The sequence below is a fragment of the Pseudopipra pipra genome, chromosome 7, assembly GCF_036250125.1.
Source record: "Pseudopipra pipra isolate bDixPip1 chromosome 7, bDixPip1.hap1, whole genome shotgun sequence".
NCBI lineage: Eukaryota > Metazoa > Chordata > Aves > Passeriformes > Pipridae > Pseudopipra > Pseudopipra pipra.
Window position 1 is genome coordinate 25106295 of NC_087555.1, and position 27797 is coordinate 25134091.

At 39.2% G+C, this 27797-nt stretch overlaps 2 protein-coding genes across 5 annotated transcripts in view; both read left to right on the forward strand.

The window, feature by feature from the left end:
• PECR (peroxisomal trans-2-enoyl-CoA reductase) overlaps positions 1–15203 on the forward strand; it is an 18000-nt gene extending 2797 nt beyond the window's left edge. Inside the window, exons 2-8 of the mRNA XM_064661280.1 lie at positions 328–461; positions 7123–7288; positions 7963–8044; positions 10177–10273; positions 12452–12562; positions 13146–13257; positions 13380–15203. Coding sequence (XP_064517350.1) covers positions 328–461; positions 7123–7288; positions 7963–8044; positions 10177–10273; positions 12452–12562; positions 13146–13257; positions 13380–13468 — 791 coding nt within the window. The 3' untranslated portion in view covers positions 13469–15203. The remainder of the gene's footprint in view (positions 1–327; positions 462–7122; positions 7289–7962; positions 8045–10176; positions 10274–12451; positions 12563–13145; positions 13258–13379) is intronic.
• Positions 15204–20057: 4854 nt separating this feature from the next.
• MAP3K2 (mitogen-activated protein kinase kinase kinase 2) overlaps positions 20058–27797 on the forward strand; it is a 53392-nt gene continuing 45652 nt past the window's right edge. The window contains exons 1-2 of one of the 4 annotated variants that reach the window (XM_064661285.1): positions 20059–20334; positions 20545–20676. The gene's annotated coding sequence lies outside the window, so the exon portion shown is untranslated. Of the gene's footprint in view, positions 20335–20422; positions 20677–27797 lie in introns of those variants that run through there. The other 3 variants (XM_064661286.1, XM_064661283.1, XM_064661284.1) reach the window with 3 other exon arrangements.

Here is a 27797-nt window from a genome sequence, read left to right on the forward strand (position 1 = left end):
AAATGAGGCAGCTGTGAGCAGAGGCAGCAAAAGTGATGTCTGAAAGCTGCTTTGCTGACTCTGCAACTCACAGGCTATCTTCCCCTCTGCAGGAAGGAGAGGGAACCTTGTGGACTTTTTTTTTTGATTGCTCTTTTCCTGGCACAGAGGGATCTTGTTGCTAAGAAGCACCTGACATCAGTCATTTCTCTCTCTTGCAAGAATTTCAACACTGTATCTTCTAGTCAGTGACTAATAATGGCACATTCTGCAAAGTATCTCCATGACAGTATTTAAAAAAATAGCATAATTCCATTAGCTGAAGGATGTTTCATTTTGTCCCTACAGGTTGCAGTGTTGTTATTGCCTCTCGAAAATTTGACCGATTAAAAGCTGCTGCAGAAGAACTAAATTACAAGTTTTCTTCCATGAGTCCTGCCAAAGTAACTCCCATACAGTGCAATATCCGCAAGGAAGAAGAGGTAAAGACTCGTGGTCTTGTTCTGGGGCTTAACATGTCAAAAGCATATTGTGTATATAAATTCTCACATCTCCAAAGGTCTCTGCCCCCTCAAAAATAGCTTAGATCAGAGTATGTGCTGTCCGAGGGAAGACATTTATTAGCCACCTGAGCAAGAAAACATTTGTAATTGCAAGTGTTTTTCTGACCAGGCTTACATATTTCAGAAATTTCTAGAAGCAGGCCTTGAAACTGGCATGTTCTACAGCCGAGCCAGAGCCCACTTAGTGTGATTGTTTGTCACATTTCTGTGACAGAAGTGAGGGGGTGTAAACTTGTGAAGATGGAGACCTCAGAATAGTTCCTTCAAACAAGAAGGCATGGGATCTCAGTGCTTGTGACTTGACACAAGTTCCATGCATTTTCAGTTTAGCTTGTATTAAAGCCAAAAAAACCCCCACAGATTTATAATATTTTAGCCATGCTTAAATTTTGGTTACAGCTTGAGGTGAGCCTCATTACAAGCTTTATTACTATCCCAGTTAATTCTTTTTTCCTTTTTCTTCTTATTCCAAAAAATTAAAGATCAAGAGCCAAAGTCCTTAATCCAGGTTTTTCAGAAGTCTGCATGCACCTCCTAATTTTTTATCTGTGTAATTAAATATTTAAAAGTCCAACTTCAGGTTGGATTTTTAACTTATTGAAGACAGCTAGAAAATTTTCCAGTAACCACTGATTGCTACATTTTTCTTAACCTCTCAAGGTCTCTGTTAAATAACTTACATATTAATGACCTTCAGCAGCTATGAAGATACTGGAAATAACTGAATATGTAACCATAAACCAAATAAAAAATAAAATTATTCTCTCCTGGAACAGTGCATACCATAAAATATTTATAGTGATATACTCAGACTTTCTCTCCTGAAGGAGATGAACCCCGGGGCTGTGCAGTATGTCACTTCACCTAGCAGTGAATTTTAGGTTTGTATTTACCAGCATCAGCAGTGCAACATAATAGGTTATGACAGATGTCAGAGGGCAACTTACATGATTAAAGCTACAGGAAAGAAAAGAGGTAAAGAGAGAGGTCTCTTTCTTGCAGAAAGTACTCTGGCAGGCTTAATAATCATCTGCATGTGAGTCTTATTTCTGTATCAGTTTAAAAATGATTTAGTGGGAACTGCAGTGCCCAGTGGATGGTACAGGGCTTGGATGGTGAAATGAGGTAGTCTCCACTAAACTGGCATTCCTTCTTTGTTTCTTGTGTAAGTGTGGCTAAATACCTATTTGACAAAACAGGCTTAAGGGGCTTTGAAAATTTTTGAAGGTGCTTTTAAAGCCTTCTTCATAGTGCTTTGTAAAGCATTTAGACATTATTCTATCTTACAGGTAGCCATGCTTATACTTGAAGAAACTTTTGTCTTTGCTATTACCCTGCAGTTTTATCATAGAATTGTCCTCTTTCCAGTTTAGTTTTAAGCTCTGTTCATTTAGAGACACACCAGAACTTTCTTAGAACTTTTCATATGATATTGGTGAAGCTTCTGTTGGGTGTCGCCTGCCAGTGGAAGTTCTTTTTAACCATTGTCTTTTCAGGTCTGTATCTATTGAAGAAACGATTCAGAGGAATAAGGCAGATTAAGCACCAGTCTTCAATTTATCAGTCATTGATCCAGTTTTATAGTTTGACTCACTTCAGTTCTTCAACTGCTTCTGTTCAAGTCCTTTTCAGAAAAAAATCACTATGAAAATTTCATAAGCCCTTTGCTGAAGATTTGAGTAAGGAATGCAATTTCTGTTGTATGTTAACATAAGAACTTGTGTACCTGTTAAACAAATATTTATCCATTCCAGATGCCCATCTCCAAGACCAGATTTTTTTTACTGGTCAGAGACATCCTGCGATTTTTGTTCTTTAGCTCTTGGTTTTCTGGCTCTGGTCTCCTTTAGTTCTTCAGTGCTTGAAATTCTCAAAGATTGCTAAATCCCAGCCACTTGTTATTTAATTTCTAAAATTACTGTTGGACCAGAAATATGTGGATCATGTTTTCAGCTTTTCCATTTGTAGTGAGGATAGCACTTCCTTACACTTAGGTATTTTGGTTTGTAAGTTGAAACTAGATAAGCTCAAATTAACAATCATTAACTTACACTGCTGAAAACTGTCAGCACTGAGTGTGGCAAGTTTTCCACAACCCACTGCTTACTATTGCTTATTTATTATATTTGCTAAGAGCAGCAATGGTGAATACTGTTTTCTAATTTGCACTTGATTGCCTTGTGGAAACTAGAGGAAAAGTACCTTTGGACATTACTTTGATTCAAAGAGCATTGTATATCCACTTTCAAAAGCTAACCTAAATTTTGTGTCTGGGACTTGGAGGCTTAAAAACAGGGATCAGTAAAAGATGTAGTGGAGGATTTTCTAGCCTCGGAGATTAGACTTAAGTAGAGGCAACACAGTAATATAACTCACTTCAGTATTTTCACAAATACAGGAGGAGCTTCCTCTTAATAGTGGAAGTGGGATGAGAGGGCATATATAATTTTGGGTTCTCTCACAAAAGCAACAAGACTTGTACAACTGTGTTGGCTCTGTATGCTACACATTAATAGCTTTACAACTCATTGTCTACTTTCAGCTTAGTATGAGAGAAGAGTATTTACCTCAGAAATCACGGAAACGCATTGTTAGGTAGAGAGAACAGCCTCTGCAAGTATTCCATGTGAGTCTTTACGTCCTCTTTCTCAGCTCTTATACCAGGTACCAAAGAACTTGTGCAGAAGAAAAACGTTATAAATGTTTCAACAAGGGAAAAAAACCTTAGGAGTTCAAGCCCTCTTAGACATCAGAACTGATCCATCACAAGCTACAAAGCCCAGGAAGCTTCCTGAAGAACTCCATAGTTCCTTTAGTATATCCTTTTCTCTGACATCTCACTGAAGTCTTTCTAAGAGTAAATCTTTCTTATTAAGGAAGCCACTGTGATCACCTGTAGGAACAAGCCATCTGTTCTTACTCTAGATGCCATTTTTTTTTTCCATCCCTCCTCCATCAGTTCTGCATTTTTCTAAAGGCCTCTATGAATGCTGTCCTGGTTTTCATTTTATAACCAGGGAAACTGGAAGGAGGGACTTTGAATAAAGGAAATTTAAGAAAGATGAAGGTACTTTCAAATTGCCAGCTTATTATTTTTTTACCTTTATTTTTTTATCTTAAAGTAACTGACCTACTTTGAAGATGACACAGTTCATGCCTCTAGTTTGAATCTGTGAAATTCAAGCATTAGAAGATTCATCACTCATCATATAGTGCAATATGTTTGTTAGAGCTCTTTCTGGCTTAGGAAAAGTCAAAGAAGGTGCAGTGAATTAATTGCTGCAGAAGCTTGATGGCAGATATCATGGGAATAGCTTAATTAATTCACATTTTTAAGTCTCTAAATCTTCATCCTCAGAAGCCCTCTTGCTTTCTAGCAAATCTTACTTTTCGTTTAATGTGCAAGAAATAATCCTGCTTGATGGAGGATTTTCAACCACTGCATAACCTGTCAAGCTTATTTTTGTCATGAGTTTGCTACTGCTTTTTACTAGTTTTCCATTGAGTGTTCTGTAAAGGATAAAACCCCATTTTTATTTTTTAAAATGGAAGAGTAGAGGGTTCTGGGATGCCAGTAAGAGGATCTGAGGCTTCTATATTCTGTCGTTGTAAGGCCTTATGCTGGAGGAGTGGTTGTGCACCTCTCCCTTATCCTGTTGTCTGGAATATATATAGTGATAGATATTGCTTCTTAATGATTATTAAGCTGAAGTGATTTTAATTTGTTTGCATATTTGCGAGCACTGCCCGCATAATGTGTTGAGAGCAGGTCAGTTTGCTCTTGCTGAGAGGCAAACCAGACAGCTCTGCTGTGTGTGTGTCTTTTCCAACCAAGCTCTTTGTCCAAAATCCAAGGACATAATTAATCAATTTCACAGCCTCAATGTAACGGTGGCCAGAGCAGAGAGAGACCCCATCCTTTTCCCATTATGAAAAGAGCTTCCTATTTACCTCTGTATGTGTTAGGAAGGGGAAGCAAGTATTTGTGGGTCTTAAATGTTGAGGTACGACAAATCTATTGATGGGGCAAGACATGAGGAACTTTTTACCCTTTTTGCTATATGCTGTGGACAAACATTTCTTTAACTGGAACCTAGATAAGTAGAAGACATGTCTAGGTAAGTGGAAGATAAAACCTTGTACTTCTGGTAGGCCACTGCTGTTCTTGAAGTCAACAATTCAAAATTCTGTGCACAGAATTTTCACACTCCAGCTCCAGCAACAGCACCTGCTGCTGGACCAGACCCCGAGGGTAAAACCTGTTGCTTGGACATCTGACAAACAGGACTCCTTCAGACAGACTCCACACAGTACTACTTAGCACATACTTTGTGTCTGAGTTCACTAGTAGCTTTTCTTTTCCAATAAAGCTGTAGCTTAGCATAGGCTCAGTTGGTTTATAAATACTTAGTGCCTGTCTGTGTGAAGCCTGTAGTGGAAGACTGTGGCTTGGTGGGGAGTTGTGGGTAAGAGATTCTTCTTGTTGTACTTTTAAATAACACAGCATTAACATGAAGTAAAAATGCCTGTTACCACTGTGCCAGAATGCCTACTAGTTTTAGTTCCCAAATAGCAAATCTCTAACACTCTGTAGTGGGCTGTTTGCCCGTGAGTTTTACTTAAGTTCAGGGTGACCTGTGAATGCTTGTGGACATTTGTCCAAGTACTGTTATCTCGGTTATCTGGGAAAGTGTGCTTCTGCATAATACTTTTGAGTTGCAGTCACACACAAATGTCACTTATTGAAGACCTCCAGTGTTTTAGTTTTGTCAGAAATACCTGATTTTGCTGTTTTCAGTCTTTTTCAGGAGAATGTCCTACACTAGTAGCTCTACCTCATGAGGCTTTGCTTTGCTTACAAAGAGAGTCTTTAGTAACTTTTCTAAGTGGATTTTGAAATTATAGGATTAGAAAAGAATCTTCTTGAGTTCTTGCTGTGATTTAAATGTGTTCTACCAGACCCTCCTCCTCTCTTTGCTGGTGGCTGCTATCACTATGTTTACTGGGTGGTGACTGGGAGGAGCACTGCAACGAAGCACAGAAGACATTGTGAAAATTGCTACAGTTGGAGCCACCTGAGCTGTCACTGGAGACCCTGCTGGCCACTTCTGGTTTTCAGAAACAGAACTGATATGTGTTTGTTGTTGTTGTTTTTTATTTATTTCCCCCCCCCCCCCCCCTGAGAATATGGTGCAAGAAGCATGGGGTATGGAGCAGGGCACCACTTCACCTTCATGAAATTCAAACAGTCCCTTCCCCCTAAACACACACTTCAGTTGGTCTGAGCCTGTAATTAGTATAATAATCCAGTGTATCACAGCTGTCACAGATGCTTTGGTTTTCTAGGGTTTTTTCCCCTCAGAAGTGCACCTCAAGGTGCAGTGACCAATGTTAGGAATAAGATGGCGTTCAGAATTTAAAGGTGGTGGTTTAAGTATCAAAATTATTTTCTTGAGGCCTTCTTTCTCAGCAGGCATTAGTTTTTCAGTCAGGCTTCAGTCACTCTGTGTTTACATTTTTTTCTTCAGAGAGGTGCATCCTTGCAGGATCCATATTATCCTGTTAAATCAATCCCAAACTGTTAGCAACAAAAGATATAAAGCAGCTATTTATGAGTTGCTGACATGGTGAGATACCGATTACGCATTGCTTACTCTTTTTTTTCTGACGTTTTCTACTGCTAACTGTAAGCTGAGAAAGGCTGATTGATATCCTTCCCCTAGTCCAATCTGTTTGAGCAGCAGCATCACTGCAACTGTTTATTTTTCTGGTGGTGTTTTGGTCTGTGTTTTATTTAACCACAGATGGTAGTAACTTCATGTATGCGTGAGTAGGAAAAACTGATGCATGGTATCTAGTTATGATTGATGATGTAAGCAGGAAACAGTCATGTTGTCCCATTTCCTATTTCTTGAGATAAAGGTTAAATTATTTCTTAGTTGCTATGGAGTTCTTATTACTATCTTGTAATAATATTTTTGCTAAAGAAGACAACTTGTATTTCCAGCATTTTTTAGAGTTCATGTTTTGCAGGGTAACTAACCTTCTTGGTCTGTGTAAGAAGATTGGCTGTTGCCAACTCCTATGTCATAGTTTTAGTGAATGTACAAAACATTAAGGTAAGGATGTTAAAACTCCACAAGATGACTTAGATTTTCTATTTAAAATGCTCAGGTATACAGGCCAAATAAAAAAGCAGTAGTTACACTATATGGAGCTCTTCCAACATGTGATGTGAACACTCCCACCCTTTTGAAAAATGTCAGAGGATTCTTAGTAGGACTTACGTAGCAGGCTTCTGTGTGTGTTTGCTATACAAATTGTCAGCAGCATAAATCCCCTTCTTCTTTCAGTGCTGGTATTTTGTGTAGCACCTGCATTATACCAGCAAGATTTCCTAAATAAACATGGACACAGCCCAGTCCTTCTTGGCTGACCAAACCTGTCATAAGAATCTTACAGCCTCTTTGAAGGCCATACCTCCTCTTGTTCTGTGAAGAGGATATGAGAGAGAAAATACTGAGAATGAAATTGGGTACAGGGCTTAACCAGCATATCACACTAACAAATATTATTTCAGGTAGAAGCTTTGGTGAAGTCTACACTGAGTCTGCATGGGAAGATTGACTTCCTGGTGAATAATGGAGGGGGCCAATTTGCAAGTCCTTCTGAAGCCATCCGTGCAAAAGGGTGGAATGCTGTGATAGAGACAAATCTAACAGGGACCTTCTATTGCTGCAAAGCAGGTAAGGTCTGAACATTAGGCTATTTTTTAGGTTATTTGTTCTCTTTTTTTACTGCAATACCAGAAGACAAGAAATATTTCCCTGCCTTCTTTTTTCCACACACTTATCTGACAAGTGGGTATTTGTTTTCATGAATCTCATCCAAAGCTTTGCATTAAATGGTACATAACATTTGTTCATATATACAAAGATACATTTAGGCAAGTATGATCTTCTGGTTAAGGCCAGGTTTGGGCAGACAGTTGTCTTGGATACTCACTTAAAAGACTATAGGAAAACCACTTAACTTCTGGGGCCTGTATGCACTGTGTGTCACACAGGAAAATACTTCTCTCCTTCAGGGATATAAATTTAAGCTTAAATTTAAGTATGGCATGTGATTCTCAGATAATATTTGGGATGTAGAAATGAAAGTAATTTACATTACATAAAATGTAAAACCATGAAATCTTGATTTCCACCAAATGCTTCTTGACAATCGTTGAGCCTTACCTGTACTACACCTGTTGTCCCATAATCTCACCTCTGGCTGGGCAAGAGTGTGGTACAAAGAGCAGATTTGGGAAAATGTGTAATGTGATTGCAGTTAGGACTCCAAATTTGGCTTCCAATTGGCAAGTTCATTTGTATGCATTTCTTCTGATATTTATAGGTTATCTTCCTCCTTCATACAGTGTACAATGCCTGGATGCAAGAACATGGAGGAGCCATTGTCAACATTACTGCTGCCGTGAGAAATGGGTTTCCTGGAATGTCGTAATATATATTTTCTTTTTACATTTTCCTATGTTTTTCCTCTGGAAGTACTAGTTGTTCTTAAACACTTCCGAAAGGTGTGCACTGGGCAGCAGCAGAGTATAGAAATATAGCAGTTTGGTCAAGAGAGAGCAAGAGTATCACTTGGTTGAATGTGTGGGGTTCTTTAATTCAGTAGGGACTACAGGAGAAAATGGCATCTCTGGTCTCTTTCAACTGTTTTGTAAGAAACTATGAAGCAAGACTTTCCAGTGAAGCTTTCATTGGAAGTGGTGTGCTAGTGGGACTAGTTGGATGGAAATGCTCTTTCTCCAAATCGCTGGAGGGTTTTGCAAGAACTTGGCACCAGTTGCTTTTCTCTTCTAAGCTCAGTTTACAGATCTTGATGGTGCAATGAGTTATGGAAATTGGACCAGGAGTAGGGGAGTAGGAGGAACATTTCTAGTACGTTACCAGGTTTTGGCTTTGTCCTTCAGCTCACATAATGCTTGCCTTTCCTGTTTTTCTTTTTACTCCCACTTTGTAGACATCTTTCTTGGAGAAGGTTTCTAATGCAAATAGAATCAATTCTATTTGCTCTGCTCCTTTCTTGACTGGGAGAAGGCTCATGGCTACAAACATATTGTCATGTTTGTAGTTTTATACTGATACAAATGATTACATGAAAATGGAGCATCCTGTCCATACTTGTACATGTACTATATTTGTTCAAATTTCTTTACCCTCAAAATGTAGGTGAGCAGGAGTTTTCCAATTTGAAACTTGCTACCACAAAAGTTCCAATTTGTTGAAAGGTAGTAATGCTCAGGAAATTAACTGTTTCAGCTATTTTCTTTTCAAAGGAAATTTGGAAGTTGTCAATGTGCTGCATGTTGACCATTTCTTGAAAAAAAGTCTGAATTTCTTCTTTGAAACTTCCTTTTCCTCTTTTTTTTTAAACTTGGAAATTGAGTTTCTATTGAAGAAAATACAAAAAAATATACTTTGAGCAAGTGTTGCATTACCTCTTTTTGTCCAGCATTGAAAGTGTTCCAAATTAAGAGGTTTTAAGGAATATTTTCTCACTAGCTTGTTCTTGTCAGTACAGAATAAATTTTGAGATCCACAGGGTGGTGCTGAAGCTACAGTTATTTGAGTTTCTCCACTGTGGTAAAATCTGGCTGAATTGTCTTGTCAAATACGCTGAACCTGCATTTGAGAGTTGAACCATGAGAAAAAGCTAATTCTGAATAACAGTGGACAAGTTTTCCTAAATAACTAATGTGCATAGATGTAAGTGGATAGACAAAGCTACTTACAAGTCAAATTCCTGCTGAATTGATACTCTTTGTAGAAATGTACTATTGAAAAAGATTTGCCTTTACAAGTCCAACCACCACTTGTGCCAAAAGTCACCTGATACAGTTTTCCATCAGTATTAATTTTGAACATAAAACTTGTCAAGTTTGCTCATAGTGTGCTTGTGGGTTATTCATATGTTTAGACCAGAAAGAAATGAGTTATGTTTTCTTACATTTTTCTCAAGTTTTTTGTATTCTTTCCCTGGTATTTGAGAAGCTATTGCATCATCTCCTCTAAGTCTTTTTTGCTAGGCTAAAGAATCTAAATTCTATTTGTTTTCTATTTGTAATCATTTCAGACTAGTTTCCTATAGCAGCAAGGTGTATGACTTCACTCCAACTCTTGTTGTCTCTATCTCCATCCATCTAGAGTAATTTTTGAATAGTGAGTGATTTTAATCCTGTCTGTCAGAAGATTTAAACTATTTTTCAGATCACTGTCCTTCCAAGTCTTGCTTTACCTCTGCAGCCTACAGGTAGTTTTACATAGTTTGAACTTTACCTCCTTGTTTCACATTTTATAAGCCTCTCTCTGCAGTAGAGTAGCTGACCTCATGTCACACTGGGGGAGAGACTGTAAGTATTTTCCAGCAATGACAGGAAATCATAGCATAGCTTGTTTAATCAGTGAAGCTATGGTCAAGCTTACAAACTAGAGAATCTCTGTCTCTCAAAGTGTTGGTCCAGCCACAGAAAGCTACTCCGACTACCCCAGTGAGACTGCAGTAGAATTAATATTGGGCACTCCTAGCTGAGGGAACAGATGCTTCCTTTGCTTTCTTCTCTCAATAGGCACTCAGGAGCTGCAAGAGCTGCAGTGGATAACCTAACCAAGACTTTAGCACTGGAATGGGCTCACAGTGGAGTAAGAATCAACAGTGTTGCTCCTGTAAGTATATAATTAAACTTAGCAATCGTATGTGTTCATAATTAAAGCTTTCAGGCCAAAAGGAATTTTAAAATCTATAACCTGTAACTGATTTTGGATTGTTTATGCATTTATTTATTTATAATCACCTCATCTGCGTTCTTCAGGTCATTCGAGAGTGTTTTTTACTTTCTGGATGATGAGTCAGAGGATGTGGGATAAAATTGCTTCTGCTTTCTGCTTTGACTTGGCACTCTTGGTTGTTTTTTTTTGTAGCTTAATGAAATGATACTGGTATGAGTTGGTCATCTGTTTTACAAAGCCTTGACATGAGATTACTGAATGCTTTGTGTTTCGATGATGGATACATTATTTCTGAGTTCATGAAGCTTTTTCTGTTTGAGGTTCAGGTGTGCTGATGGTTTCAACCTGTGTTTATGAAGTTAGTTTAAAAATCTCTGAATGTGTAACACAGTGCCTTTTACTTTGTGTTCTACATATTAGATTTGCTTTAGACATAAAGAGAATGTATTTGAGGTGGACTTTCTCTCAGAGAAATCATATGTAAAAATGTGTGTTCTGATTTTTTTTCTTATCAAATTCATGCAGACAGGAAACCACTGTCAGCTAAAATATGCCTGCCACATTTCTGAGGAAGTAGGCAGCAGGTAGCAGTTTTTTAAAACAGCAGTATGGAAAGAGCAGCTATATTTTGTAGTGGATAGTACTGCAGATACAGAGGTTATATTGAAGCTCTAGCTTTAACTTTTTAGATTGTGTGATCTGTTGTGATTTGTGTAATCTGCTCTTAACCACAATTTATTTTGCACATTTACTCTCTCGCAATCAAAAGAGGAAATGTAAATTTTGTGCAGCTACTTCTACAATCAGGAATTATCCTACCCACAGTAAGTGAGTGTCATAAGTGAGGTGTCGTATTTGTTTAAGTGATCCCTAGGAAGATCTTGCTAGTATTTTTGTAGAATGTCTGTATATCCTGTTGTGCCCCTTGTCCTAAAACATCTGGCTCACTTTGTTTGGCATAGCAGAGAATGCTTAATGGCAGATGTATGATGATCATAAGGTAGTGGCTTTTATGTAGCCTTTGTGAGACCCAATTCATCTGGAGACTTGTTAAATATTAACATCTACTGGCTTCTACTTCCTGTTGATTTGTTTTTTCTGATTTATCAAGTCTTGGGGAAGTAAGTAATTAAGACAGCATTATTATGTGAATATACTTTTCAGGCATGCTAATTACCTAATGAATCATGCTGATTATACATTATAGCACATGTCAAAAGAAGTTTTTGACAAGCATACACTTCAGGGGTTTGGCTCTTTCATAAGTATTTGCTAGCTTTGTTACTATGCTGGTAACAGAAGTCCATGTTGTAGTTACAGTAATACTTCTGTCACCTTTGTGGACACACCAGGTTTGTGGTAACAGTATAAAACTGTTACTACTTTAGAGGAGCAGAGTAACCTGTACGGAATGGATACACAGAGAGGGAAACCTGTATTCTGGAAAAAATAGTTTCACATACATTATACAGATCTCTTAGAAATCTTAGTATGTGCTTTGTGGATGAATTCCAATTTTATTTGGTTTAAACTTCAGTCCCAAAGATTCTGTCCTGACCAATGGATGTAACCCTGTGTTCCCATTGCTGTAGCCTTCATCTTCCCTCTCAAGACTAAACTGGATTGAATAATCATCAGAGCAAACACAGTCACCTTTTTCTGTTTCTACAGCAGCTAAGTAGGGAGAGCTGGAATTCTGACTGAAATCTGTCTGCTTCCATAATTTGCGATAAATCCATCTCGTGTTCTTACAGATGACAAGACACTGGAGAACTTGTTCTTTGGGCTTTGTAGTTTCCTGCTGTAAGTTAGCATGAAATGCTTGTAATTTCAAAGCAGCCTCTGAGTTCTTTATACTCCATTTTTTGGTTATTGAAGTGACAGTGGAGAATTGGAATAATCAGAAGTATTGTGCTTGAATAGAGAAGTGGCTGGCAGCCAAATTACCTTCTTGTATAAATTATACTATTCCATTACATTTAAAAACTTGCATTCAACTGCTCTTTAGGTAGTTTAATCCCATAGGAAATCAGTGATGACAACTTCACAATTTTAGAATGATCCATTTAAACGTACTCAAGAGAACTTAATTTTCACTATGCTGTTTTGAAATAGGGACTAGTATTTTCGGAAACTGCTGTTGCAAACTATGGAGAGCAAGGTATAATGATGTGGTTAAAGAGCATTCCAAAGGTTCCTGCCAAGAGGTCAGCGGTTCCTGAGGAGGTAATGTGTTTCAGAACATTTGTGATATTTCTACTTCTGTGTCTCTATTTAGAAGCCATTTTATTATATGGAGAACAAAAAGACTTAATTCTGCACTGTGATGGAATATTTAAAAAGAAAAAAAGCTCGTAGTAATGTGTAGTCTTGCCAAGTGTGAGACTTAACCAGTAGTCACTGATATACAAAAATTTAATTCAGCTGCCTCTTACAGCTGAAGTGTTTCATGGTAGACATTAGTTCCTGAAGAAGTGGACTTCCAGGAGGAAGGAATGAAAGAACAAATATTAAGGTGAAAAAAATTGTATCTTAAAAGTACTTAGCTCTCTTCTACCAAGAATGTGCTTATTTGATAGATTGGTCCACATTTTTGTTTGATTTTTAAGCATTTGATGCTGAAAGTTTATTGGTTTTCCTCTGATAAGTGCTTGATGGTTATCACTAGGAGGATGGTTTTAAGATTGTTACAGTTTTTGCTGCGTGGAAAATGTTACTATGTCTTACCTGTAAAAGTTTTTACAAGCCTCTTTGACATAAACAGTTCCCAGTGGTCTAAGAAAGATTAAAATTGTCATTCTTTTGACAGATCTCTCCTGCAGTGTGTTTCCTACTATCTCCAGCTGCTTCTTTCATAACTGGGATAACCATGGTCGTGGATGGTGGCCAAAGTTTATACAGCCATACCCTAGAAATACCTGGTAAGAAATGGGTTACAAAATAATGACCTTCAAGTGACTGAAGTTGGGCAATGGGAGGACACAAAAGTAAAATGCCTGGTTTCTCAACCAACTAAATATGTTCTTTTATTTGTTTTCCTCAGATCATGACAGATGGCCTGCACCACCAGAAGGAAAAAATTCTGAAATGCTGAAAAAGCTTCTTTCTGGCGAATTCAAGCCAAAGCTGTAAAAGAAGGAGATTTCGCCTTATTCCCAGTTGCACACTTGATGATAATCTCACTTTGTGATTTGAGTTTATAATTCTCATTAATAATTTAATTTCCCATATGTAACTACATTGAGTGTCTTGATTTTCATTAGTTTATATTTAAAACTTGAAAGACTGTACACAGTAAATATCTTCTCTGGAAACATGTTCCATTCAGTCTTTTGGGAAGGGGAGGTATAAAAGACAAGTTGTCCATTTGCCTAGGCATTAAGTAATGAAGAATCCCAGCCAGAAGTGAATAAAAAGAATACTTATTTTGAAGTGAAGGGAACCAAGAGGAAATGTTTTGGAATCCTTCAATTTAGGGAGAAGGTAATTTAAATCTCTTGTTATTAGTTGGATCAGTAACCATTGAGGTAACTGTTATCTCTACACTATTTCTGTTCAGCCACACACTGAGTGCTCAACAATAGTTTTAAAGACCAAGTACAGTGAGTATTTCTCTGAAAATAATTAAAAATAAAGTGGAATACTGTTATTAAATTGGCATATTGTATTGGGAATGTTTTGAATTGCTTGCAAATACAATTGCATAATAGAGCTGACTGCTACTTAAATTTGATAATAGAATAATCAGATAAATTTAAACTTCAACATACAGTTAAAGTTGGATGGAAAGCAGTAGAGATTCAACAATTTAACATGCAAAATCTTGAAGCAAAATCTGTGGTGTGTAATGCAGTGCTCTCTGCAGTGTCCTCTACTAGTAAAGGAGAGATTTGTAATCCTTTTTTTACTGGTTAAAATGCTTTATCCATACTGTGTTGTCTTACACTGTTAACACAACTTTGTTCATTAGTGTCTCTAAAATAGATGTGATATTTGTGAATAATGCAGAGATGCCATTTAAGAACCAGAAATCTTGCAATGTATGACTTGAAAAGGCTATGTTCGTAGTTTTTCTTATTCACTTTAAGGCAAATGTTCCCATGTCTTCCATCTCTAGTGAAAATATAAATAAGTAATGACTGTGTTTGCTGTAACAACTGAAAATTGTGGAATCAAGTTGCTGCTATAGAAGCAAACTTTTTATACTTCATTTTGGACTGAATGTAAGAGTCTGCCAGTTACTTGTACTCTGCAAAGATGTTTGACCTTTATGTTTTTCAGTAAAATGTGGGTTCTTACATAGGTACATATAGACTGCTTTTCATGAAAATCTGAATTCCATTTTTGGGTGGGAAGAGAGGTTTGAGCCTAAATATGTGCTCTTTCAGGTGTATCCTCCTTCCTTGATAACTGGATGGTCATTTATGCAGTTGTGAGAAACTTGTTCAGAGATAAAGTCAGCTTTTTTCAAACCTCTCGTGAAAGGTATATTTTCATTATTGCAAATATTAGTTGAGGGTACAGAGTAAGAGAATTCCTGGAAGAAAATGCACCTATTAGATGACTAACTCTAGGAGTCTAGCCCATTGCGGTGAATGAAATTATTTAGTTTATTAAGACATTATTTCTACATTCTTAACATCTTTCTGGAAGAGAAGGTTAAATGTGAATGTGTGTGCTTCAGACTTGTGGAATTTACTTTCACTTTGTTTGAATGTGAGTTTCTATGGACTGTGAATTTGATGTGAGATGGAAGTGAATTGCTAAAACGAAATTACTTTTTGTTATATCCCAGAACTGTTCACTATAGAATTTGAGTATAAACTTGGAAATAATAAATTTTTAATCTTGCAAATTTCCTCTTTAACTATGCTGGAGCGTGAATATTCATAAAGAGGGAACTTTTATATGTAGTGATGGTGAAATGCATCATTCTTCTCAGGAAATGGAATATTAGAAAGGTGGGCATTCACCTGTGTGGGAGATAGGTTCACTCTGCAATTAATAAACTCCTTCACAAGTAAGAACTATAACAAACCTTTCTCCTTGGGATGAATAAAAGGACCTTTTATTTGACCTCTCCTTCTTCAACTTTCAGCCAAGCAATGGATGTACTACAAAGATGAAAGCTGATGCTTTAGAAGAGGCTGTGTGTGCTTTTTCCCTAGCAGGAAGTTGAAACAGCCAGCATTTGTGGAGCCATAAAGTGCTGCAGCTCAGTACAGTAGGAGAATATACTCAAAATGATCTGGTGTAAGAATACAGAAAATGCATCCTTGGAAGGAGAAGGGGAAGCATGAGTGTTTTCCACTTTTTTCTTTTTCTTTTTTTTTTTCCCCAGTAATACTACTAACATTCCTCCTACTGTGCACAATGTTAAAATGTTTATCACAGTTTGTTAGATATTAGGATAGCAACTCCTTGCTGTAATGGTTTAGCAATAATCACAGGTGTTCTTGTTTGTTGGTTGGTTTTGTTTTGTTTATTTGTACTTGTTTGGGTTTTGTGTTTTCTTCTTGCACCATAAAGGACATGAAATGTTTAATTCTCAGAACAGAGGTTTTATTTTGGTCTTGTCTCTTTGGTCCATTTTTATGCAGATTAAAATTATTTTAAAAGTTTTCCAGCACCTTGCAGGAACCCAGTGTTGTGTCAGCTGGCAGCATGAATGTTTCAGGTTTCTGCTGTTTGTGCTGCAGATTGTATCAGCTGCAGCAAAGCTCTTCCTATGCCAACAGCCCTCGATCAAAGGGCATTGAGAGGTTAAAAAGATGGGTGTGGTAGCAAAATATTCCCGACCTGTGTAAGATTTGGGTATCTGAAGTTGAGAGAACAGGGCTTGATTTGATTTTTATTTATTTTACAAGGAAGGTGAAAGCAACTGTAAGAAAAAGGCTGAGGAATCAAGGAAATACCTTGACCAAACACTGAAACATTTGCTGCAATGTGCAGTTGTAATAAGCAAAGAGAATACTGTTGGAATGACAGTTACACCTACCATTCTGTTAGAAATCTCTTTTTTTGGTTGCTTTAATACTTACCTCTGGCTAAACCTGCACCTATTCTGCCTATCCTTTACTAGGTATTCATTTGACTGATGAATAGGTGCTTATCAACTGCTACTTTGCTCCACTGTCTGGTGTTAAATCTGAATATGTGTCATAAAACTTTACATTTGTGACAGCAGTGTATAGTTCAACTGTCACCTGTACTTGCCTTATGTTTTACAGATAGTCTGTGTGTTAAGCAGAATATTGCTCATTCAGGGTACTTATTTAGTGTAAAATGAAGTTTGATTATTCTGTGGGTTTACTTAGTGTAAAATGAAGTCTGTGGTGTAAAAATCTTCATTCTTTAAAGATTGACAGTTGTCATGTTTGCTAAAGGGAATATAGTCTATGCAGTGGCATTCTGCAGTAATGTCCATTGTCTGCCTTAAGATGTAAATGAAAAAATACAAGGCAACCATTGCTTGTAACAAGCATTTATGGCTATGTTTAGTCTTCTGAATAGTTGTATAGAATATCCCATATAATCTTTAAGAAAGAATGCTCTTTGCCAGATAGTGTAATTTCATGTACTTCTCATCAGCATCTCCCAGTTTCCTCTTGCCACCTCAAGTAGCAGACCTGTGTTAGATGGCTGAGTGCTGCAGGCATTGGGGGAATTGTCTTATTAGTAAGGTCAAGAGTGTCTGTGTTCAGGGTTACTGAATGTGGCTGAGTCCTAAAGGTAAATTAATTGCTTCATCAACTTCAGTGATGGAGTTGGAGCAGACAAACCTATCAGTACTGCTGCCCAGGCTCACTGAGAGTGTGAAGTATATTTTTATGAATTTTCCAGCAGTGGTTTAGGGCTGTCCTCCCCAAGCTATTTGCTCTTCCTCTCTTGGCATCAGCGTTCCAGTGATGTTGCATTGTATTGGGAGGAACTGGAACTACTGAGATGCAGGCACATGTTTCTTTCTGTCATGGAAAGGCAGAGGAGCGTAGCAGACATGACTAACAAAGGTTTGAAATAATGCGGCTGTTTGCTCAATGCGTGTGAGCTGGATTTTAATTTATAAATACTGTTGGCTCTCCTCCTGGATCATGTTATAACATTCTGGCATCACAAACTTTACACTACTTTTGTTCCCAGAAGAAGCCATTTTGTCTTCCCTTATCTGCTCTGTCTCCAGCAGCTTGTTCCTTTGCCAGTTAACCCCTCATTTGCTTAAATATATGTGAAATTAATCTCTAGTGTAACTAGGTCCATTTCTGGATGTAGTTCAAAATGTGGTAATATGATGCCAGCTATAGGAATGAGTGGTGGGGAGGAAGAGAAACTTGGGGAGAAAAAGGAGGAGGATGGCATGGCTATGAAAAGGGGCTGGTTTGTTCCCATTTGAAGTTTAGAAGCTATGGCTGTAGTGTTACTAATACAGGGGCTGGTTAGCCTCAAGCAATACATGTAGGAGGTGAGAACCTCTTTTTGCAATGAGGTATTGATTCTGGAATTCAGGGAGAGCCATTCTGCCAGATTTCAGTCAATTGCCTGAGTACACTATCCTAAGATGTGCTTACCCTATAATTTCCACCCCCACACCTCCCAGCTTCTGTAGCCTGTACAGGGTTTGTACTGAATGCATAAATAACCGATATACTTTATTGTAGCTCTTGTCAGCTATTTTTATACTGTTATTTTCCATATCAGCAATTACACTGTTTCTATAAGCTTTATTTTACTCCTGTAGCATGACACCTGATCCCATAAACATGCCCCTGGGTTTGGGCTGAGCTCACTGTGAGCCAGTGTCATAAGTGCTGGTCCCTGGTGTCAGTAGATATTTTTTTATCTCAAAGTCAATATTTAGCTGTTTATCCTGTTCCTTATATTGAAGATGCTGTGATTTAGGGATTATGGTACATTAGTACTGATGCCTCTGCAAAGAGCTGTTGGGATGTGAGAGTGCTCTGTGCTGTGCAGGCTTCGTGCAGATATACAAAGGACCACAGGGGCAGAGGAATGTGGGATGATTTTCCACAACCTTTTCTGGCTTCTTCTGAAGTGAGGGAACTTTGGCTTGAAAATGTACTGTTAACTAACCCCTGCTCCATTAGTGAAATCCATTTGCAGGATGCTAAAGCTGACAAATGGCCATGAACTGTAACATTAAGGCAAGGGAAACACTGGATGTGTTTTCAGAGCTGTGTAAGCAGCTGTGGCTCATTGATCTTGCTTGATGGTGCAGGAGCATCACACATCAGCAGTTTTCTTGGCTCTATTTATTTCTTGGCCCTATCATTTGGCAGAAAAGGTTACCTCTTTAACTGTCTGGTTAAAGACTCGTGGTCACGACAAGTGTCTCATGAACACCGCTGACAATTTTGCCAACTGTGGAACAAAATGTCTTAGCTTTGGGAGATGACTGTATCTCCTTCATGTTGGCTCTGGAATCAGTGTGATTCAGTGCCTTGTGCCTTTCTTGAATGTGCTTCATCAGTTGGTCTTTCTTTAGCACCGTCCTCTTCAATGGATTTTTAAAACAATGCTAGTATTTGTTTTCCTCATTCTCTGCAGCCTGTTTCAGTGGAAGATCTCGAAATAATCGAGCTACGGACCTTCAGGTGCAATTTTTTAGTTTCATGTCAATTTCAATGGAAATTGACATGTAAAGCTTAAACTTCCCTTCAGGTATTTTTTCCCCGTGTTTGTTTAGGGTGATCAAAATAACCTTGTTTTGGGTAGATTTTGAGGGCTTGTCCAGACTTTACAAACCTCTAATTGTCTTACATGTTAAATACCTCTGAGCACATGACCAGAAAGCAGCATGTGAGCAGCACCTCAGCGGGGATTACTGTGCTCTGGAGTCAGGTGCCGCAGCACAGATCGCAGGTCGCTGTGCCTCGGTACAGCGCTCTCCGAACACGCATCGCCTGCCAGGGTGTCTCAGAAGGGCGTTTGCTAACATGCACAGGTCATTCGTGCATCTCGCACACATGGTTCATGCCTGTAAGGTTATTGTTAAGCTTGCATAAAAGTAATTACAGTGCCGTGGTATTATTTACAGTCATCGGCTACTTAGACTTCAAGTGTTGCAGTAATAGCTGTCCTGCTACGTATCAGGGAGTGCTTCCTCGCTGATTAATTTGGGATAGCATCCTTCTTCGTTGCGTGTGTTGACTTCCTGAGGGAAGCAGGTGGCTCCTGCAGAGAGGGCTCAGCCAGTCCTGGGAGAAATGGGCAACCTGAAGGCGGCAGCGCCGTTCTGAATTGTCCTAAAGAGCGTCACCGGGAGGCTGAGGCAGCTGCCGCTCCGGGCCTGGCAGGGGCGAGGGATTTCTTGCAGTTAGCGCTGGCCATGGTGGTACGGGGGTGCGCCTTCATATCCTGCCCTTGAACGGCGCAGATCCCGCAGCCGCGGGACTGCACTAGGCTGGGCCTTCCTTAGACTGGACTCGCCTGGCTGGAACCGGCGGCAGGAGCCGCAGGGCCCCGCCGCCCTCGGCCCGTGAGTGCCGCGGAGGGTCCGGCCCCGGGCGGGACTCGAACCCTGGGCTCTCTGGGGGCCCGGCGCGCACGCGCCTCCGCAGCCCCCGGGCGCACACCGCCCCCTCGCCGTGACGGCGCCGCGCGGTGACGCCTCGCGCTCCCTGCCTGTCACGGGGCCCGGCGCGCGCGGGGCGGAGCTCGCGGGCGGCAGCGGCGGCGGCGCCTCGCGCCCGACGGGACCCCCGGACCGGACCGGCCGCGGCCGCAGCGCCACCGCCCCCGCTCCCGCCGCCTCCTCCCGCCCCCGCTCCCGCCGCGCCGGGCTCGGCGCCGCCTGTCACCGTCCCCGCCGTGCCCCGGCGCGGGCAGGCCCCGGCCCCTTCCCCCCCGCCCCCGGGGGGGTGGGCTCCGCTCCGGAATCCTGGCCGCTCCCTCCGCGCCGCCCGCCCAGCCGGGGCTGCGCCCGCCGCCGCCGGGCAGCGCGGGGGGTCCCCGGCGGCCGCCCGGCCTCCGCCGTCACACAGGTCGGTGGGTGCGCGGGGCGGCCCCGGGGGTGCGGGAGCGCCGGGGGCGGGTCTGTCCGGGCGCCCCGGGGTGCCGTGGGGCGGCCCCGGCTGCCGGAGGTGCCCGGGCTGGGGGCACGGCCCCGGCCCGATGCAGGTGGAGCTGCGCGGCGGTGCAGTTGTTTGAGGAGCTGGGCACACGCTCGCTGATCTTCGTTGCTTAAATTGCAGCTGCAAAACCTTAAGTATTTTACGAGCTTTGCGAATATTTGTGTCCCCCGTAAACCTCGCCGCGATCGCACGGTGATGCTGTGGGCTCTCGTCTTCACATTGCTCTGCAGTGGTAGCGGTGCTGTGAATTGGGTATGTAGGTCAGATACTGCGAGATGTTTTTGTCAGGGGAAAAAGTGAATGTTGGATTATTTATTCCCCTGTTGCATTTGAAGAGCATTGCAGCACCCACGAGGTTGGGGTTTTTTTCCCCTGGTTTCCTCTCTTGCTTCATAAATCTGGTTTTAGTTTTGTCATGGAGTGTCCTCTAAGAGGGTGGTGAAAGATAATAGAAGCCTACCTTGAAATAAGGGAGATTTCTAGTCCATGCAGAAAATGTCTCTCAACTACAACATTTCTCTTCTTTAAACAATGCAGCACGTTGCAGAGTTAGAGGCCTTCAGAATCGTGTAGCTGTGTGTATGGCAAAGATGTGTGTGCAGAATGAATGTGTACAAGCTTGTCTCACGTTCTCTCGTGGCATAGCACTTACTGGCAGAATACCCTACAAAGCATTCTTTTCCTATGGGATTCCCTATGGATATTTTTAAGGGAAGGGGCATTGATGAGTTAGTATTTATGCCACACTGAAAAACCTTAAAAGAATTTTCTTGGTTGTTATTTTTTCCTGCTTTCATATATGCCCTTGCTTACAGTGGCCTGGTAATTAACTGCTTTCCTCAGAAATCTATTTTAAAATGAGAACTTGCTGTAATTCCTGTTTTCTTTACACTTTGTGTTCCATCATGATTGCCACTGAAACGTATTGAACCCAAATTTGATTCAGATATTGATTCAGATAATGAGGCTGTATATAATTAACTTGATTTTCTTAAGGTTTTATTGTATTTTGATAAAACAGAATAGGAGGATAACATTTATCAGATTGAATCATTGCTGGAGAAAAGAAAAATCTGTGTGGAGTTTGCCTTGATGAACTCTGTGTCAGTGTTTAAACAGGTGGTTTACCTGTCACTAATGGAAGACTATGGCAAAGAAAACAGATGTTTCTGAGTTGCTTGCCTTGGCTTGCTGAGATTTCTAAACTGTCAGAGGAAACTTTTTAAGATAGCTGTGGTGTTTGGTAATCTTGTGAGTTTTTATAGTATATGTGAGTAGGCAGAGAGCTGTGACAGGTAGAATTTATTAATATGGTGAAACGAGCATTACCTTGTTGTTTAATATTGTGGTAGGGAAGCTTTTTTTTTTTTTTTGCTTTACATTGATAAAAGTAGCTAATTTATGGTAAAAATAAATAACCTTTCAATTTTGGTCATCGACTTGTCAGTAGTTCTTTGCTGTGGTTGTTTGGAAAGCTAGTCAGTGCACAGGCTTGTGGAATTTGAAGTCTGTTGAGGATCAATGCAGAAGAGATTGTTTTATTATAAAGTTTTCTTCTGAAGAAAGCAAACAAGGTGATTATGCTGTAAATTTAGGCTGCATTTGTCGTTTTTACTTCACATTTTTTCCTTATTGTTTTCTAAAATAACGTGATCATAGTTAAGTACAAATCAGAATTTTTGTTTTTTAAAACCCTATCATTAATAATAAGTATTTATGGAGAATGACTTGAAAAAAGCTTTGCATATTTTAGCAACCTTAAGTTTTATTTTTTGTCTTTTATCTTTACTGCAGGCTGACTTTTTACATCAGCAAACTAAGTCAAAAGTAGTGAGTAACGTAATTTATTTTTGTGATAGGTTGTTCAGTGGCTCTCTACCTGGGCATTCTGTGAACTAAAAATAATGTTTTCTTATAAAATGCAACCTGAGAATGATAATGGATTGATTTTCTTCATTTACTCCCCCTCTTCCACCAAACGCACAACCACAGGTGTTCTGATCTATGGAGAGGTACACATTAAGTTTGGAGTAATGAATGTATTTTCTAGTAATATCTTTTTAGATATTTGCTGTTAACATTATCTTCTGTTTAGACTACTATTTGGAGAAAAATAAGTGAATGGTGAAAATGTGACTGATTTATGCAGTTAAATACATCTTAAATACGTTTGCAGAAAATGTCTCATTTTCATATGTAAATATGTATATGGAGTAGTGACTCCACCTAGGTTTATCTAATTAGCAATTAAGTTTGTCGACCTGTAAGTTTAATTTCTAAATGTAAGCTTTTAAAACTTAAGTTGGAGCTGACACAGTATTACATTAAGAAAAAAAAAATTAAAAATCTGTGAATTTTATTAAGCATCAGTTTTTCTGTGGGGGGGAAGAAAAATCTTTTTTTAAAAGAATAAATACTGCATTTGCTATTTTAGTATTCTGGCATTTTGTAGTGCTAAGGAATAGGTCAAAATAGATCATGCATGCTATAATTGCACATAGCTTGCAGAATTACATTGGAAACATGTAATTGGGCAGTGGGAACATGTTCAGAATGCAGCGTGTTAGCTGTGATTCACTTCTCACTTCTGGATCTTGGCATGAGATCTTGACATGACAAATGCAATTTATGGCTCTATGTTAACCCAATTTCTTAGGCTAAACATGCTAGGTTTTTCTGGGATGTTTTTAATGTATTCACCTTCAGAGTAATTTTTTAGAAGAGGTGGAAGGTTTGGTAACAATAAAAAAAGGAAAGATGGAATTCTGTATTTGGATATTGCAGGGATTTCCCTGGGAACCACCGCTGTAGAGACAGTTTACCCGCAAATACACATATGGCATAGTTTAGGGCCCAGCTTAATGAGGTTACTTGAAGTTGGCCAAAGCAGAAGGATGTTCATTGTCCTTTAAAAACTGAGAGTCAGGAATTGGTAATGCAGGGAGACCTGTAGTGTCTTTTTCCTGTCCATTTGTGAACTCTTACTAATGTTTACTTCTATATCTCAAATTATTGCATATTTTTGAAAATATACCAGCAGAGTGTAACTTGCTTTTTCACATGAGAGGAAAATAACTTTCTCTAGGCTGAAGTGTTTTTTCTTTGCTGTAACTTTGTTTTCAGCCATTTTTAAAATTCAGATCCTTCCCTGTGTCATTCTGACTTGCTTCTCCTTCTCTATTTCCACTCATCATTTGCCCATTTCTGTGGATTATCTGCAGCAGTAAAAGATGCTGCTTTTGTTTTCCTGAGATGTTTTGTGTGAAGTGTACAAACTGCCACAAAGTGCACATCTGACAAGAGCAGTGTAATAAAATTCATATGCTTCAGATATTTATGCTGTACTTTTGAAGTTCAAGTATGATAACACTGATGAACAGTTCTCATTTGGATGAAGAAATAAGTGATGGATATGTAAGAAGGGAAGGGATTTCATGAGGTCAGCCCCTACTCGAGGCAGAAACAAATATGCTGCAATCATGTCTGGCAGACATTTGTCTGATCTTTTCTCAAAAAACTCAGAAGAGGGGAATACCACACCTCTTCACTGATCTATTTATAGCTACTACATGACTATTACTATCGTTTGCAGGCTTTTCTTAACATTTAACTTGAGTCTCTGTCTTGGTGCTAGTTAAGCCAGTTAATTCTCATCCAACTCTTATTACTCATGCGGGATAATGAGTTCTGTGCTCTTTTCACCAACTGTTTGCATACATGAAGACTGTTCCTCTGTCTCCTTTTATTTCAGACTTCTCTTTACTAAACTGTGCAAACAGCATTTTTGTTGCTCGCTCTTACTGGGTTCTATGTGATTTGTCTGGATCTTTTTCCAAGTTCTCCAAAGTCTTTGAGCAACCAAGTAATTAACTTACTCTGTAAGTTGCAGCAGAAGTAACGTGACAGACTTGTTAAAATGTCATTCTAGGGTGTGTGCATACAGGTATGGTTGGGTTTTGGTTTTGTTTTGTTGTTGGGGATCTTTTCCCTGCCAACAACATCAGGTCCTTGGCTCCTGCATTTGCTAACACAGGAGCTCCTATTAGCATTTGTTGAATCAGGCATCTCTTTCTTCATATATACAAATTGAAGTTATCGTTCAAATTCAGTCTTCATTTCAGGTTAATTTTCTTCTATTAAGCATTTCTAGACTTAGTAGAATCACTTTTCAGTAAGTTATTCTACAGGAGAATACGCAATCATTGCTCTTCCGTATCTGTTTTCCAGCACATACAATCCCTGTGGCTTTTGAACATAAGCCTGCTCTAAAACAGGGAACTTGATTGAGAGCAAGTTCTCTTAGGGTTAGATGCAGCTTCTATTGGCAAAAATGTGTCTTTATTGGTTGGTGTTATACATGTGCTGTCTTTGAGGTAAATTGCATTGCTGCAATACCTTCTGTCAGTGTAACTGTACCTGAACAAGCCTTTTGCCATTTTGAGATGTCATATGGTCCAATGACATAGTAGAAGAAATTTCTATCCTCTAGGCATGCTTTACTGGAAGAATTGCAGAGTCAGCTACAAAACAGATGTGTTCAACATGTTCCCTGGTTTTACTGTATTTTGTCTGACTTACGTAAATGATTTTATCCATAATTTTTGAGGCTAGATCACAGATGGGACAAATTTTGTGATTCTTTCATCAGCACTTTCTTCACAAAAAAAATGAAACAGACACAAATAATGATTATTAAAGAAGACTTCTTTTGGTTTCTTGCTGGAAGAAGTATTCAAGCAGTCAGTGTTGCTTACCTCTTACCTGTCCTCAAAATTATTTTAAAATAATTTAAGCAGGAGTTCTGTAAATGCCAACAGTTTGAATGCTGTGTTACCAAAATGGTAACAATGGGAACTACAGTCTCACCTTTGAACAAAGATTTGAAAATTGGAAAACATCTTGATCAAGTTGTTGTTTGACTTCATTAAAAAAAAGACAATAGAGAACTAAAACACTGCCACAAGTAGTAATTAAACTTTTAAAGAAGATATGACATTCTGTAGAAGAGTGTGAGAATTGTCACTAAATATTTTTATTAATTTATAAATATTTTTATTAATGGAACTGCTAAAAACTGATTGGTAAAGCTTAACCTGTATTTAATTGTTGTTTTGTCACACTATGTGTGTTGTTAGCACTACCACAATTACTTTTTTTTTTTTTAATAAAAATCAATTTGAATAGCAACTCCATGTTTATTTTTGGTTTGGTTTGGTTTTTTCCCCCCATATTATCCTGATGATAATTGGTTTGGTATAAAGTAGCAGTTAGAAAAGAATTTCTTGCACTGCTGGTACCAGTAAGCTCAGTAACTTCAGGCAGGGATGAGGCTGGATCATGTAATCAGTGATTTCTTAAACTGCCGCAGCTACTTCCTTTGTGGAATATCTGTTATGCCTCTGTGTCTCTGATATTGGCAGTATTGTGAATACTGAATGAGACTTTAAAATGAAAATATCAATGTTATTGGTGAAGTACCTGACGAGCTTTAGTTAAAAATCTTAATCCATGATGAAATCGATCAAAAGATAATCCAGTGTTCTTCCCTCAATGGTGAGCAACAACGAGTGCTTATGGCAGATTGAGAACAGTGTAAGCGTATGTAATACTTAGCGGGAATATTCTTTCAGTCCCGAACTGTTTCCAGTAAAGGTTGGTTCTAAATCTGATGTGGGTTTTGTGTAGTTAGTAACCTTTGGATTTTTATCCTCAGACTTGACCAGTCTTTTTTTTTGCATGCAGCTAAACATCTGGCATCCAAATATCCTTTGGTAAGAAATTCTATAGGTATGCTATTTGTTCTGTTAAAATCTACTTTTTTTTTTTAACTTAACTTGTATTGGTTTCCTTTGGTACTACGTTTCAATTGGAGGAGAGTGAACAATCCATTTCTGTCCAACATAACAATATATCTCTCTGTTCCTCATACAATTTTGTAGCACTTTACCACTTTCTCCCCTCACCCAAATCTTATTGAAACCAGAGTCCTAGCTTGCCTATTTGTTTTTCCCTGGATGCCTTCAATACATTCCTTCAATAGATGCCCTCAGTTGTACTTTTTCCTGCTTTGCTACATCCTCTTCTAGAGCTGAAGTGTTAAAGACGTGAAAACAGTGATCTGTTTCAGACTGGGTTTTTGTGTTGTTTGTTGGTGTTTTTTTTTTCATAATTCCTAACACTGACTTAATTTCTGGGTGCTGACAGTATTCAGTGCAAAGTCCATTGGTTTCTTTTGTGCAAAGTTAGAACCTGCTGCTCTCCTTCCTCCCCTCCACCCAACTTGCATCACTTCCATTCATATGTGCTGTCTGATAAAGATCACTGCCTCTACTGTAGTCAGCCCTTTCCCTGCTCTCAAATAGGCTCTGGAGTATCAGAAAACTTTTTACCTTGCTCCTCTCTCCTGGATAATTTAGAATGTATCGAACAACACAGACTTTTGTGGAGCCCCACTGGTATCCTTCTTCCTTGTGAAAACAATAACTATGTCTGTCCTATGTTTTATATATTTTAACCAATTTATTCATGCAAGGGTGGGTCTTTTTATGCAGTGACTGCAAGAAATCCTTTGGTGAGACTTCTCCAGCACCAGAAATCCAACTAGACCGTGATAGTGACTGAGATCAGTTCTTTATACACACATTCAGAGTGCACCAAAATTTGAAAATGAGGATCTCTTCTTGCAACAGGCTTATCTGCTTTTCCCTGTTCTATCATAAATATCCATATGTCCATTATTTGTGATTTATTTGTTACAGTTTGCACTTAACTGTGTGTAGTTTTCTGGAATCCTTGCTTTATGCATGACTGTCTTTTATGCATGACTGTCTTTTAAAGGATCTTTTTACAAGATCCAGATCTGTGCAGTGGCCAAGAGGGATGGTTCCAGCATGAGTTCTTGCTCGTTTCTTTATGTTGGTGTTGGTACTGTAGAAGTGTGAGATCAGTTAGATAAGCTGATGGTTAATTAAAACATAAAATAAATCTTTTTCAGCTGGATTATCTGCTTGCTCCGGATCTCCTGCTTGTCATTGGGGTTCAGCTGGAAAGCAGCAGTTACTGTGGACAAGCAGGAGTACTCCCTTGACAGAAATGCAACCTTAGCAGTGGGACTGTTGTCTTAAAGGTGGTGATTAGGTGTGGGCACAGACATAGTAATCCTTCCTCTGGAACTTTTGAGTCTGTAGTTAGTTTACCTTAATAGCTGTATTTATGAGGGTTCTTACATTTTTATCACTTAAGGGAAAAGTATAATTATAAAGCATCATAGATGTCATTGTAATGGTTTGGTACCCGCTGTGCTAGGGGAGGTGCAAGAAAGAAACCTTAGGACAGTACCTTGTCTTTGTGTCTTTGCATTTTGTTTTGGAGTG